Genomic DNA, 12,955 nt, shown 5'->3' on the forward strand with positions numbered 1-12,955 from the left:
GGAATACAGAGAGCAAAAAGCACGACTTCATTAGCTAAGGAATAAAATGATTAAGCGGATATCTATAGATGAATATGATGGGTCCCTTTCTAGCTATTGTTGATGGTGATCCATTCTGAGTCGTGTTTCAATCAAGATGCATTTCAAGCGATACCAATCCACGCCTCCTCGTCCTCACTCCAGTTCCCATTGCGTACATTCTCCCATTCACCCCAAAATCAAATCCTCTTTAGGAGGGAAGCTTCACCTGAATAAGTGATCGAATAAGCACCCGACGTGCTGTGATCCCCGTTCTATCAGCTAAATCCGGGTTCGCCCCGGCTCGGAGCAGCATTTTCGTCATGAGCACATGGCCGTTCTTGGCGGCTTGCAGCAAAGCAGTCATCCCCGTTTCAGTCTGCTGGTTTAGGTTCACCAAGCCTGACTCTATGAGATACTTCACAGTGTCAAAGTCATAGCGTCGCACAGCCAGGAGCAAAGGAAGCTTGTCTCGCGCGCCGGCATTGGGGTCCACTTTCTCTGACCGGAGAAGCCGGCGAGCCACGCCAAAGTTCTTCGACTCAATAGCGCAATATAGTGCTGTCCTTCCGCTGGAGTCGCGGGCATTGGCTTCAATGAATGGGCTTTCCAACAACTTCTCCACGAAGCCTTGGGCATAAGGTTCACACCGAGCCCGTGCCGCGAAGTGCAATGCCGTCTGGCCAAAGTTGTCTGTCGCGTTGATTCTGATGGCAGGGGCCGAGAGAAGTGCATCGATCAAGTCTTCATCACCACATGTCCAGGCTGCGACATGAAGAGGAGTATGGTTCCGGGAATTTCTCGCATTGGGGTTGGCACCGGCCTCCAACAAAAGCTTGACGATGTCGGGCTCGCAGAGGGCGCAAGCCAGATGAAGAGCAGTGATGTTGCCTATTGATCTACCGTTGGGATCAGCCTCGTATCTCAGCAATGTCCGAACGTTCTTGGTGGCAATCTCCGATTGACCGATAGGCTTCTTCTGCATCTCCCAAGACTCAGTAGTCACTGTTGCGGGGCGTCCGATTTCAAAAAGCTTGTCGACCGTGACATCGCATTTGCCCCGGATCGCAAACCAAAGCATTGTCCAACGATTGTTGTAGAGCTTGTTGGAATCGGCTCCCATCCGGAGAAGTGCTTCGACAGAAGGGGGTTGAATGAAATGAAGTGGATATTGCGGAACCGATTGGAGTCGAGTGACAAAGATTTCGACGATGTTGGTGTTGAGGTAATGTGCGACTGCACCTCCCTGGGACACGAGATGGTTGATCACATTGACGCTTTCCTTCTGGATGGCCAGGTAGAGCGGGCAAATATCTCCTGGTACTTGTTCCAAGGGATCTGTGCCCGAGTCAAGCACATGCTGCACTGTCGCAATCATGTCATGTTTAAATCCCCAGTACAAGGCATGATTGGCGGCGACGGTCCTGCTGCGGACGTAGAGTTCCCCGTTCAGTTGTTTATGCAAGCGGCGGGTGGTTCGAATGAGGGCATTGAAGTCTCTCAGAGACAACTCTTGGATGATGACGAGGGTCACCTCAATGGGCAGATCCTGGAGAGACCTGAGTTTCGGTTTCCATGCGAGGAAGGTATCGCTCTGGGGGAGACACTTGGTACCTGCGAGGAATCGTTGGATTGCCTTTCGGACGTTTTCATTGTCCCTTTTCCACTCAGAAGGGAACCAATGCCGGCTCTTTGCGTGCATGGGCCCGACGGCCGTATATTTGGACGTGACAAAATTGACTATGAGTTTCGCCTCACCCAAGGGAACAGGGCTTTCGAGAGTTGAGGTTCGATCATAAGCTCGGAGCCAGAATGCCAACTTCCGCACCCTCGGGGGAAGGTCAGGTATGGTAGGCCCAGTTGGAGTCGTCATGTTGTGAGAGATAGGGAAAAGAGAAGAGAAGGGAAGGGAAGGGGAAGAGAAGACGAAAAGGAAGAAGAAGAGCCATTGACCAGAGGAAGGTGGACAGTGAGTGGTTCGAAAGAAGGTGCGAGATGGAAGGAGCAGAGGAAAGAGTGGCGGGGACTCAGAGAGAAGAGAAGCAACAAGAATCAATGGGGGGGCAACAAACTCACTGACAGGATCAATAACATTGTTCTATCCAGTGAAACCCTGCCATGAAGCAAGCATGGCCCGAAAAATAAGCTTATTAGGAGCCACACTTTAACCACCAGAAAGGCATCCTTACCGCAGATCCGCATTGCTCGGTTTTTCATTTACATCTTACACGCACTTGGAAACGGATATGAATAGCACTGAACATTTGATTCTCAAGTCATCATCTAAGCCTGCTCACGAGCGACCCTAACGCTTCTGAGAGCCAAGAAGCCCTCTCAGCGCATCGGTCTCACCCTCCAGCTTCGACACCCGCAGCTTTAACTCGTCCCGTTCCCGTCGCATGCTTGCCAACTCATCTTCCAGAGTCTTCATCCGGTCAACGCGCCTCTGCCGACATCTCCGGGCAGCGAGGGTATTCATCCGACGTTTTTCAACCCGGGAAGGATCCACGCGGTTCAATACCTCGTCACCCTGAGAGGTGGCAGGGCTGGATGAAGTAGTCATGGCAGAGGTTGGATGTTGAGAGACAGGAGACGGGTGCGAATTGCTATCTTGGAGGGTATTAGACACGGTGGGGTTCCATCACAGTTGGCAGCAGTCGGAACATACCTTGCGAGTGTGTCGAGCTGGGATGGTAGGACGACGACATCAAGCTCTGACTCTCGGGATCCGAGACAGAAGGAAGATCCGGCATGAAGGCGTCGTCGGGATTAAGCACGGGCCAGTCGACAGGATAAGGCGTGGGATGAGGGTTGAAGGAAAAAACGTTCCAGTCGCCATCATTAAAAGAAGAAATTTCCGACTCCGTCCAGGGTTCCGACTCTTGTAAAACGGTATTTTCAAACCCAGCCGAAGAAACAGCAGCATAATCGAACTCCAATGGCGCCCGCGAAGAAGAAGCAGAAGAAGAATCAGACGCAGAAGAAGCCATAATGAGGGGTTGGAGATCATGATGCCGGGGGAAATAGAGATCATGATGCCAGGGAGACAAGGAGGACCGCTCCGTGAGCCTATGGTGGATTGTTTGGCGACTCGAGCTGGGCAGGCTGGAAGTACATGGTGGACTGGCGAACCGCCGCGGCGCTGTTGCAAGTGCTGGCGTCCATGACTGGATTTCTTGAGGCGGGCCTTGGCAGACCCGTGGATGATTTTCTTGTTTAGGGCAAGATGGAAGCAAACCGGGACGGCAATTGGCAGTTTCGACTCTGTCACAACGACAAGTCGTGTCCTGAGGAAAAAAAGAGAAGGAGGGGGTCTCGGTTTGCTTTAAGTAGACACCTGAGACACCTGGGAGACCGGCGGAGTTGCCCTAGATTCACTGCGCCCCCCGGGATCCTGCTTGATTGGTGGTACCCATCCTACCCCATCCTCGGTGTCCCACTTTAATCGCAATCGCTGCAACATGAGAGGCCGAGGAGGGAAAAACACTCAGAGTGACTCATTTTAGCGTGCTCCGGTGATTACCACCTCCCCCACCATTTGGACCGGACTGCGGTGAACCCCTATCATGGTGACCAGAGGAAGATAAGACGTTCGATCTGGTCCCCCAACGGAGGTACTACGCCTGGCTAGGTCATTCTAGTCCATCGAATATAAGGCTTTGATCAAGGACCATGACTATTTATAATCCCCATGCTTGATCTTCAGCGAAGAGCAATTAATCTCAATTCAGATCGGACTCCGCGCTCGTCTCACCATCGAGGTAGCCTGTTGGCCAGGCCTGCTATAATCAACGAATCCAAACTTTTCGTACAAGCGAGCGCCATCCTTACTGGCACTCACATACATGTCAAGTCCTTCGACGTCGGCCAGATCACATCCCCATCGAACAAGCATAGAAGCAGCCCCTCGCCGTTGGTAATCCGGATGCGTAGCAATTAGATCCAAAACTTCACCCCATTAACGATTAGTACAACTACCCGACGCAGAAATAGCGCAGGCCAACATACAGATGTGTCTCTGGTCACCCATAACACGCTTTCTATTGCTCTCGCCTCTATCCACAAAGGCTTGGCAATCCTCCTTGGGCATATCGTCAGACCACGGCGGATAGCGTGGTCCACGTTCTTCGGGCGTAGACAAGTCCAGTTTTGCATAAGCGGCTATTCGCGGTTGGCCGTTGGCGTCTTTGGATCCGGGGTCAACCATTTGCACATAGCGCTGGAACGGTCGCCGAAGTAAATCACGTCTGATCGCATCTTCCAGCCACTTCCGCACTCCAGGGGTGTTAGGAAACAGGCGTCGGGAGTGAGGGTCTGAGAATGCCGCGAACCAAAGGTCCATGAGGGCAGGACTACTCTCGGGGCGGACGAGTTCTAGTTTCAGCGGACTTGAAGCTGCCATTTAAAACACGGGATGAAGATAACTATGCAAAAACCTCCAGGTCAAGCTTTGCCAGATCGCTAGTCCCTATAATCGGGCTTCCTACCGTCCCCACATGACACAGGCGCGGATGGATATTTTGGGACTAGTGGCTGTCAATTATAGGAATTTAGTAGCCTTGTACTCGTCGTTCAATTGTTTATTGGAGTAGTAGTATAACATACCATTACAATTAAATATTGACCGTAATGAAGTTATTCTTGTTGAGAGAAAGAGTGGAGGGGTTGTGATCTCTTCGTGCGCAGTTCCATTCTGGATCAGCAGGGTTGAAATTCGAAATTGAGCCGCTCTCGTCAGGAACGAAATCTTAAACATGCGGCCAGGTAGTGTGAATTGACTGTGGTCCTTCTTTTATACGTAAGGATTTACAGTGCGGGGGAGACATGCCAAGAGACCGGCATGTTTCCGCAGTTTAACCTGGATTGCGGCAATTCGATTATGTATGCAAGGCCAACCGCGGCTTTACCCCGATATGGAGCTGCGGGGAAACAGGTCCCCTCCGGTCTGAATCTCAATGTAGGACAACCGCTTGACAGACTGGTTTGAGTCTGGTTTTTTCACCCCTACCGTTGACTGTACTTAGATCCATCTTTCCCCGACCCCGACTAAAACCAAAAGTGAAGGAAATTAAATCCTTAGCCACCATGCGAGCTGTTAGATTCCACGGACGAGAGGATATCCGCGTCGATGAGATTGAGGAGCCGGTGTGCGGCAACAGTCAGGTCAAGGTATGCCATATCTTACTTTCCTCAAGTCCCTAAGCCAATGAGATCCATCACTGACATTTACAATTAACAAGATCCGGCCTGCCTTTGTAGGAATATGCGGCAGCGGTTCGTCATCTCTCAACATTGAAGTGAGCATCTCTAATCCAAGCCAGATCTCCACGAGTATCTCGCCGGACCAAAGACCGTCCCTGTCCATCCGCACCCCGTCACCGGGGCAAAGCTCCCCACCACTCTAGGCCATGAATTCAGTGGGACCGTTGAAGAAGTCGGCTCCGGAGTCACCGGGCTGGAGGTTGGTGACAAGGTCGCTGTTAAGCCTAATCTGAGCGATGGGACGTGTCCGAGATGCCAGATTGGCAGAATTAACTGCTGCGATAATTTGGGCTTCATTGGGTATAGCAGTATGTTTCCTGTGACTGCCTTCTTTAAGAATTCTTTGTATTAACTATGTGCAGGTGACGCTGGGGGTCTCTCAGACCATGTAGTAGTGGACAAGAAACATGCGTTTCTCTTACCAGAGTCTATCCCTCTGGATATCGGAGGTAACACCACTTCGTACACTTAAAAAGCAATGTCCTAAACTAGATATTATAGCTTTGGTCGAGCCTCTCGCTGTCGCCTGGCACGCAGTCAGCCGCATTCCCATTCAGGATACAGACGCCGTGCTAGTAATCGGAGCAGGGCCCATCGGTCTGGCTATTATCCAGGTGCTAAAGGCACGCGGTATCAAAAACATCATCGTCGCAGAAGTATCCGAGCGACGACGTCTATTTGCGCAAACCCTTGGCGCCGCAACGGTCCTGAATCCAACCGAAGTGGACGTGTCTGCGCAGGTCCGTGCCCTAACTGGCGATGCAGGTGGGACAGACATTGCCTTTGAATGTTCTGGGGTGCAAGCAGGGCTGGACACAGCCATTGCTAGTATTCGAGTGCGCGGGACTACGGTTATCGTGTCATTGTGGGAAAAGAAGCCCGTCATCGATGCATTCGCTGTCGTCCTGTTCGAGAAGCATGTCACTGGAGCCGCAGTGTACGACGAGGCAGATTTTCATGCTGTGATTGGCGCAATTGCTTCGGGTAAGTCGTTCTCTGTTGAGACAAATCCATTTCACTAATATGTTGTGAGTCGCAGGCGAAATTAAACCAGCGCCAATGATCACTAGCAAAATCAGCATGCACGACGTGGTCGAGAAAGGGTTCCGGGCTCTCATCAATGAGAAAGACAAGCATGTCAAGATTTTGATCGATATTAACGCATGAGGTCTCTCTCTATAGCAATGTCAATTTAGTTTTTCGCTGTCTGTGGGATCGCTTAAGCTTAAAGCACGTAGGAACAGTCCGAGTAATCCTACGGAGTAATTCTAGTGACGATGGAAAGGCCATGGTTGTGTGTGGTCTTTAAATCTGAAAGTGTGGCCTTTCCATGCTGCGAATCATTTAACAGAACCGAAGTCGACTATACCCAGCTTGTCTTAGGCCTAAGCTCGCTCGATGCAGCGGTCGGTACAACAGTTTGGCCGGCGCGTACATCAGGAGTATGTCGAAAGCGTGGCAAAGAGCTATGGCTAAAAGTGCCGCAGGCTAAATTAGCGGGCAAATGTAGGTAGGCGAGTACTAAAGAATTGTAATGATTTTGGTGGTACATAGCATGAATGCAAAGACTACTCAGTAATGATCGCCCGTTGTCAACTTCGACAAGTAATAGTTCGATTGGGTATTGTATAATTATGAATAGATGTACAAAAAGCGCCTGCGCAGGCTAAAGTCCGTGATCAATGTGGTTCTAGTCGGATTTCAATCGGTTCAATACGCATTAAGCCCAGAACACAACCCCAACCAGGACACCTCCTAGGACCATCATGGGTGCGGCATTATTGGTTCCAATATTACTGGAAGTGGTTGTACTAGATGGGCTCTGAGTGGTAGTAGCACCATTTGCTGTACCTGTCGCTTCGGTAGTAGTCGTAACCTTGATAGATGTGGCCGTCGCAGTCTTCGCCACAGGAGTACCATAGGTCAAGGTTACTGGGTAGATTGTGTTCAAGCCGAGAGAGTCGGGATAGTCTATCGTTGCAGAATCCGAGTAGGTCGAACCACGTAAAGCCGCATGGTCGGTCCAAAAGCAATGTGCCTTTGTTGGGGTCGGCATTCCCGTCAGAGTGCATGAAGAGCTTTGGTATCTGTCGAGCATATATAAGTATTCGTATCGAGTTTGGAGATGATAAGTCTTACCCGAGAAATGCGTCGGGGTTTGTCGTGATTACTTGATATGCTATATCCAATTGAAATTAGATGAACGGTTTGAACATGCTATGGTGCGCATGACCCCACTCACAAGTAGGGGCAACAATCAATGTAATCGGAGGATCAAGAGTATAACAAGCTCCCGCCGTAGTTGTATCTGTAACACAGCCTGGCTGGATGTGATAGGTGGTACTATCGTCGTTCTGGTTGAGCTGTTGTTAGCCTTTGGTATTTGACAGTGGTCATAGTACATACCTTCGCTGCCAGCTCACCATGCCAATCTTCCCAGACATTTCCCTCACTAGTTTGCCCTACCCATGGAATCGTCTATTACTCGTTAATCGTAGATTAGCCATCTCGCGTGGGATCTTAAACTGACCACTTCTGATGCCAGAGAAGAGCCTAGGAGGGCCAATAACGCGAACAAATGACTAGACAACATAGTGAGGCGTAATACTCTCATTCGTTGAAAAGTCCTGAAATGCGAACAGAACAGAAAAGAAATTTCTGGCGATTCAGCGGGCTGGGAAGCTTAAGCTTAACCCAAATAGGAAGGCTAAGCTGTTTCAAGTAATTCACTGTCGCCGAGGGCTACGGACTAAGGAGATGCTTAACGGCCCCCAAATCAGACCGAGTTTGGTCTGAGTTAGTAGTATGAGTTATGTGAGACATATGGAAAGCACGCTGACTGTTCTTCCAGACCGACAACATCTCATTGGACATCTTCACGCTGGATCTGGGAGAAATGTCGGGTCCCAGTCGGCTCAGGGCCGTAGCCCCTGGTCGGTCCCAGTCGCGCATCAGAAGACTCGGTCTGGACCGCGACCAAATCTGCGTCTGGTATGCCGGAACGTAATCAACAAGGCCAGTGTTCCGGACAAAGCAATTGCCAAAGTAGCATTCCACGAGACACTGTGGAGAACTGGCGTAGGGAACGGTACTATATCCTGGAGAGTGAGTGTGAAGTCGCGTCCGTCATGACGGCCTTGCATGGAGCGCGGATGGGCAATCTGTTGGTTTCAATGATGCGACAGGCGGAAGGCAATCAGTATTGTTCGTCTGATTATAATCATCATAACTGTCGGTAGTCATTCTATACTATTGTCCTTAAGAATCATATGTTGCATCTGGCCGCAAGCGGCAGCACCCGGATTCGGCTAGACAAAACACCGTTATCGATCGATCGGTCACTCCCTCCCCATCTTCATGCCACCTCGATTCTTTATGATTTCCTTCTTTCCATTTGTTGCTCTGCTCGATCCTTAATCAGAATTCATCCCCCCCCCTTATCCCTACATTCCTCACCCCTGTCATGTTCCTTAGCCACCGCCTGAATCGCTGAGCTGAGGAAGATCACCCGCCGCTTGGCCTCGCCCTGTTGACCCGGGCGGAACAACGGCCGCTTGTCTGCCCATTGATTGCTTGCTCCGGTCGGCTCATGCTGTGGCAGAGATGAACAGACACCACGCATATTCCAAGGGCTATCCTCGCGGGGGCACCTTCTCCCCCTCGCCCAGCCGGTATGTCGTCTTCCTGGTGACAGCTCTCTCGTGAAAGCTGCCACCCGCTGCCAATTGGGTGCTGCGCAGATCCCATCTACGGCAATGACAATGTGAATCGGTTCCGCGCTAACATGGATTGTTGCTAGCTTCCAACCTCGCTTCCAACCCGCCCTTCGCCGCCGTCGCCAACTCTTCCAACGGCTGTTTCTCCTCGGAGGCGTCACCTTCCTCTTCACGATCCTGATCTTCCCTTCCTGGCGCGCCGCAGTTCTTCCGGCCCTGTCCCTCGGCTTGCTCTCCTCCTCCTTCGAAGACCTACAACTCGAGACCGTGCGCTACTATGATCTGTCGAAGGTGCAGGGAACCGAGATGGGATGGGAACGAGGGGAGCGAGTTCTCATGTGCACACCGCTGCGCGATGCCTCGTCGCACCTGCCCATGTTCTTCTCGCATCTCCGCAACCTGACCTACCCACACAATCTTATCGACCTCGCATTTCTGGTGTCAGACTCACGCGATGACACCCTCGGCATGCTGTCCCGTATGCTCCAGGAAATCCAGAATGACCCAGACCCAAAGATGAGCTTTGGAGAGATCTCAGTCATCCAAAAGGATTTCGGGCAGAAGGTGCAGCAAGATGTGGAAAGCCGGCACGGCTTCGAGGCGCAGGCCAGTCGGCGGAAGTTGATGGCCCAGGCCCGGAATTGGTTGTTAAATGCAACGCTGCGTCCGACGCACAGCTGGGTCTACTGGCGAGATGCGGATGTAGAGACGGCTCCTTTTACCATCATCGAAGACTTGATGCGACACAACAAGGACGTCATTGTACCAAGTGAGTGGCGCCCTTGATCTTTACTTAAATTTGGCTAATTGTCTATCCAGATGTTTGGCGTCCACTTCCGGATTGGTTGGGTGGAGAGCAACCGTATGATCTGAATTCGTGGCAAGAATCGGAGACGGCATTGGCCCTCGCGGAAACTCTCGATGAAGACGCGGTCATTGTAGAGGGATACGCCGAGTATGCGACCTGGCGGCCTCATCTTGCCTACCTTCGCGACCCCTATGGCGACCCGGACATGGAGATGGAGCTGGACGGAATCGGGGGTGTGAGCATTCTGGCCAAAGCCAGGGTGTTCCGTGCCGGCGTTCACTTCCCAGCGTTCAGCTTCGAAAAGCATGCGGAGACCGAAGGATTCGGCAAGGTAAGCTTCCCTTTATTCTCGTGCACCACCAATGCTAATCATGTCTTCTTTCAGATGGCCAAACGAATGGGCTTTTCGGTGATTGGACTACCACACTATACGATCTGGCATCTGTATGAGCCTAGTGTGGACGATCTGCGCCGCATGGAGGAGATGGAGCTGGAGCGACAGGCCCGTGAGCGTGAAGAACAGGAGCGCGCCCAGCACAAGGAGAGCGGGCCGTCCAAGGCACAGGATGCCGCGGACACTGTCTATGTTTACAGCGAATCCGACAAGGATTCCGAGGAGGGCTTGGCTGCGCAGCCTGCACCACACGCTGAAAAAGGTGCTTCCAATGGCCATGCCAAGCACTAACTGCATCTTCTTTTGGGTTGAGGCCATCTTCAATTTTTCCAGCTGGCTGGACTGCTTTGCCCACCACCCTTGGTCAGTAGACCGGCTCCCAGATTGGACCAGTCTTGACATGATTGCTACGGTGTCTACTCTTCGTTTCTTCTCTTGTATATGTTCGTCGTTTTCTCGTGGTTGTTTTTTTTTTCTTCTGTTTCTTCTCATAGTGTTTCACTGCATAGACGAAAGGCGCAAAGGTGGAGCAGATAAAAGGGTGTTTCTTTCATTTGAGTTCAATCCAAGATCTAGCCATTTACCTTTTAGTCCCAGACAGTTGCCTGTGCGGTTCAAAAATTGATTCATATATCGCCAGACCAGTATCGAAGGCCCCTTTCGTCGTGTAGCTGATTCAAGATCTTTTTACTTTCGTCTTGCGAAAGTTGCTTCAAAATCACTGCAGATAACGCCACAAACAACGAATTGTTGGAGTTTGGGTCCTCCTTTAACCTCGGGGGAAATCATAGCTCAAAAGGCTCGAATCTCTAAGGGACAGACAGTCTGTGATGCCATAGTACCCGTAAAGCCATTAAGCGGTGGTCTGTGCGCACGCGTACCGCGTCTGGCTCGTTTGGCTTCGTTTTTCTTCCGCGACACTGCATTATTGGTGCCCACAACATGTCGACCCAGGACTCAAAGACCGTGCTCTTCACACATACCCACCCCCAGCAGGGTTTTCGATTGCTGGAACTCCCTCCGGACCTGGATGAGCTGCTGTCTTCCAAAGATGCTCCCGTGTAAGTCGTCGACCGTGGATGTCACACGGTTGACTCTCTGCCTTCTGGCTCTGCAATGCGCAGAGAGTCAACCGCACCCCGTTGAACCCTTTGACTGACTTAACTCCAGACTTGAGCTCAAATCCCCCTCCGCCGCGCTTGCCCAAGCAGTCACCACCGACCCCAGCGCCCCCGAATACGTGAACATCTGCACCCCGACAAAAACCTACCGCATTCGCCAAGTCCAGTCCTCCAACTCGCTGCACATCCTCCGCCCAAGTCTTGGGCATATCTCCCGGGCAGACATCAAAGTCGTCGAAGAAGAGGCCGGCGAGAGCGGCGCCCTGAACCTGCCCAACGAGGCTGTGACGACTATCGCGAAGTGCGGGTCAACGCTGGAATTACATACCCCTCCGGAGGGATTCTCAGAACGTCTATTCTTGGAGAAAACGCTGCGACTGTACGACCGGCGGAGTGAGGATACCGACGATGGTGATGGTGATCTTGAGATGGGAGATGCGCCGCGCGCGACAGCTAGCTTGGGGCCCACGGAGATGAGGGAGCACATATGTGCTGATATCCCCATGTCCACAGCACAATGTGACGGGGGGTGGACGGAGCTCTGTGCGTTCGTACATGGGAAACAACAGCTCGCGGGCTGGAGGCCCTCGGCTAGAGCGCGGTTGAATGTGTGGAAGCGCTTGATGGAGGGTGCGATCTTGCAAGGCATCGATCTGGAGAAACAGTTTCTTGTAGGGGATTTGTGGAAGTCCGTTCTTGACGACGATGAGACTTCGGAACCGCCTTTCCCCCGGCCTCTCCTTGAAGCGGTCGTGCGGAGACTCTGTGTGCCTGATGAACGACCACCATTGGCAGAGGAACTTAAGTGTGAGTCTTTCCATCGGGTAGTGAGATATGTTACGGGAGGCTGACCGTCGTATCTACATTGTTTAGGGGCAAGTTTTGACAAAGTTGAGTGCACACAATGGATTGGGGAGACATATCTAGCGGCTATGGCTTCGACACCGGCTTCTGCCATTGGCAGAAGCGAATTTCTGCGCGCGTGGAAAGACTGCTTGCCCGAGTCTTGGAGAGAGGAGGTTGTTTTGTCCAAGCTGAGCGTGAGTCAATCACTCTTTTCTCCGGCATTCAATGCTAATCATGACTACAGGACGGCTCATACAAGAGCCCGGATCCAACAAGTATATACTTCGTTGAAACGTCACAACGACAGCAAATCAGCAAAGCTGCCGCTGCTGGATCGGCTCCAGCGGCCAGTACCAAAACAACCCGAAACTGGCATGAGCTCCTCAAAGCTCAAAAGAGCCGCTAAAGCCGGGCCTTCGCGTTCTGGCTGTATTTATGATTTGATGAATATATGGATGAGTTCCATCGCAGAATCTGTTCTTTGTTTTAGAAGACCCGCCTCGATTGCTATAGAGTTGTTACGACCCTTACAACAAACAACCAAGATGGGCCACCAGAAGCCAACCAAATTCCCAGCAACTGCATGAACATTCGAGTCACTCATTGAGCACTGACTGACCTCGCCGGAGCTTGAGCACCCTCATAAAAGCGGCGGCAACCCAGATAGAAAAGGCTTCCACCTGGCAGATATGTAGTCGCATAAAAGATGTATTGTATATGTATAAAAAGAAGCATCATTGACCAGCACTTGGATGTATATTGTCATGAAAAGCAGAGCAGCAAAAGCCCG

General features: G+C 51.5%; 5 protein-coding genes across 5 annotated transcripts; 3 read left to right on the plus strand and 2 right to left on the minus strand.

The window, feature by feature from the left end:
- Positions 1-229: 229 nt before the first annotated feature.
- PFLUO_LOCUS7614 (uncharacterized protein) lies at positions 230-1,891 on the minus strand (the record flags this gene model as incomplete). Its single annotated transcript, XM_073785275.1, has 1 exon — positions 230-1,891. One exon carries the CDS (start codon positions 1,889-1,891, stop codon positions 230-232), a length of 1,662 nt encoding a protein of 553 aa, XP_073641647.1.
- A 432-nt stretch (positions 1,892-2,323) lies between these two features.
- On the minus strand, positions 2,324-3,008 carry PFLUO_LOCUS7615 (uncharacterized protein; the record flags this gene model as incomplete). The annotated part of the gene is made up of 2 exons (XM_073785276.1): positions 2,324-2,628; positions 2,687-3,008. The coding sequence occupies 2 exons, from the start codon at positions 3,006-3,008 to the stop codon at positions 2,324-2,326; spliced, it is 627 nt and encodes a 208-aa protein (XP_073641648.1).
- A 2,095-nt stretch (positions 3,009-5,103) lies between these two features.
- On the plus strand, positions 5,104-6,447 carry PFLUO_LOCUS7616 (uncharacterized protein; the record flags this gene model as incomplete). The annotated part of the gene is made up of 5 exons (XM_073785278.1): positions 5,104-5,187; positions 5,336-5,588; positions 5,643-5,729; positions 5,782-6,264; positions 6,320-6,447. The coding sequence occupies 5 exons, from the start codon at positions 5,104-5,106 to the stop codon at positions 6,445-6,447; spliced, it is 1,035 nt and encodes a 344-aa protein (XP_073641649.1).
- A 2,436-nt stretch (positions 6,448-8,883) lies between these two features.
- PFLUO_LOCUS7617 (Mannan polymerase II complex anp1 subunit) lies at positions 8,884-10,489 on the plus strand (the record flags this gene model as incomplete). The annotated part of the gene is made up of 4 exons (XM_073785279.1): positions 8,884-8,951; positions 9,080-9,765; positions 9,816-10,135; positions 10,190-10,489. 4 exons carry the CDS (start codon positions 8,884-8,886, stop codon positions 10,487-10,489), a joined length of 1,374 nt encoding a protein of 457 aa, XP_073641650.1.
- Positions 10,490-11,140: 651 nt separating this feature from the next.
- Positions 11,141-12,571, plus strand: PFLUO_LOCUS7618 (uncharacterized protein; the record flags this gene model as incomplete). Its single annotated transcript, XM_073785280.1, has 4 exons — positions 11,141-11,259; positions 11,369-12,126; positions 12,193-12,359; positions 12,410-12,571. The coding sequence occupies 4 exons, from the start codon at positions 11,141-11,143 to the stop codon at positions 12,569-12,571; spliced, it is 1,206 nt and encodes a 401-aa protein (XP_073641651.1).
- Between the last annotated feature and the right edge of the window lie 384 nt (positions 12,572-12,955).

This window comes from Penicillium psychrofluorescens (genome assembly GCF_964197705.1).
Source record: "Penicillium psychrofluorescens genome assembly, chromosome: 5".
Classification (NCBI taxonomy): domain Eukaryota; kingdom Fungi; phylum Ascomycota; class Eurotiomycetes; order Eurotiales; family Aspergillaceae; genus Penicillium; species Penicillium psychrofluorescens.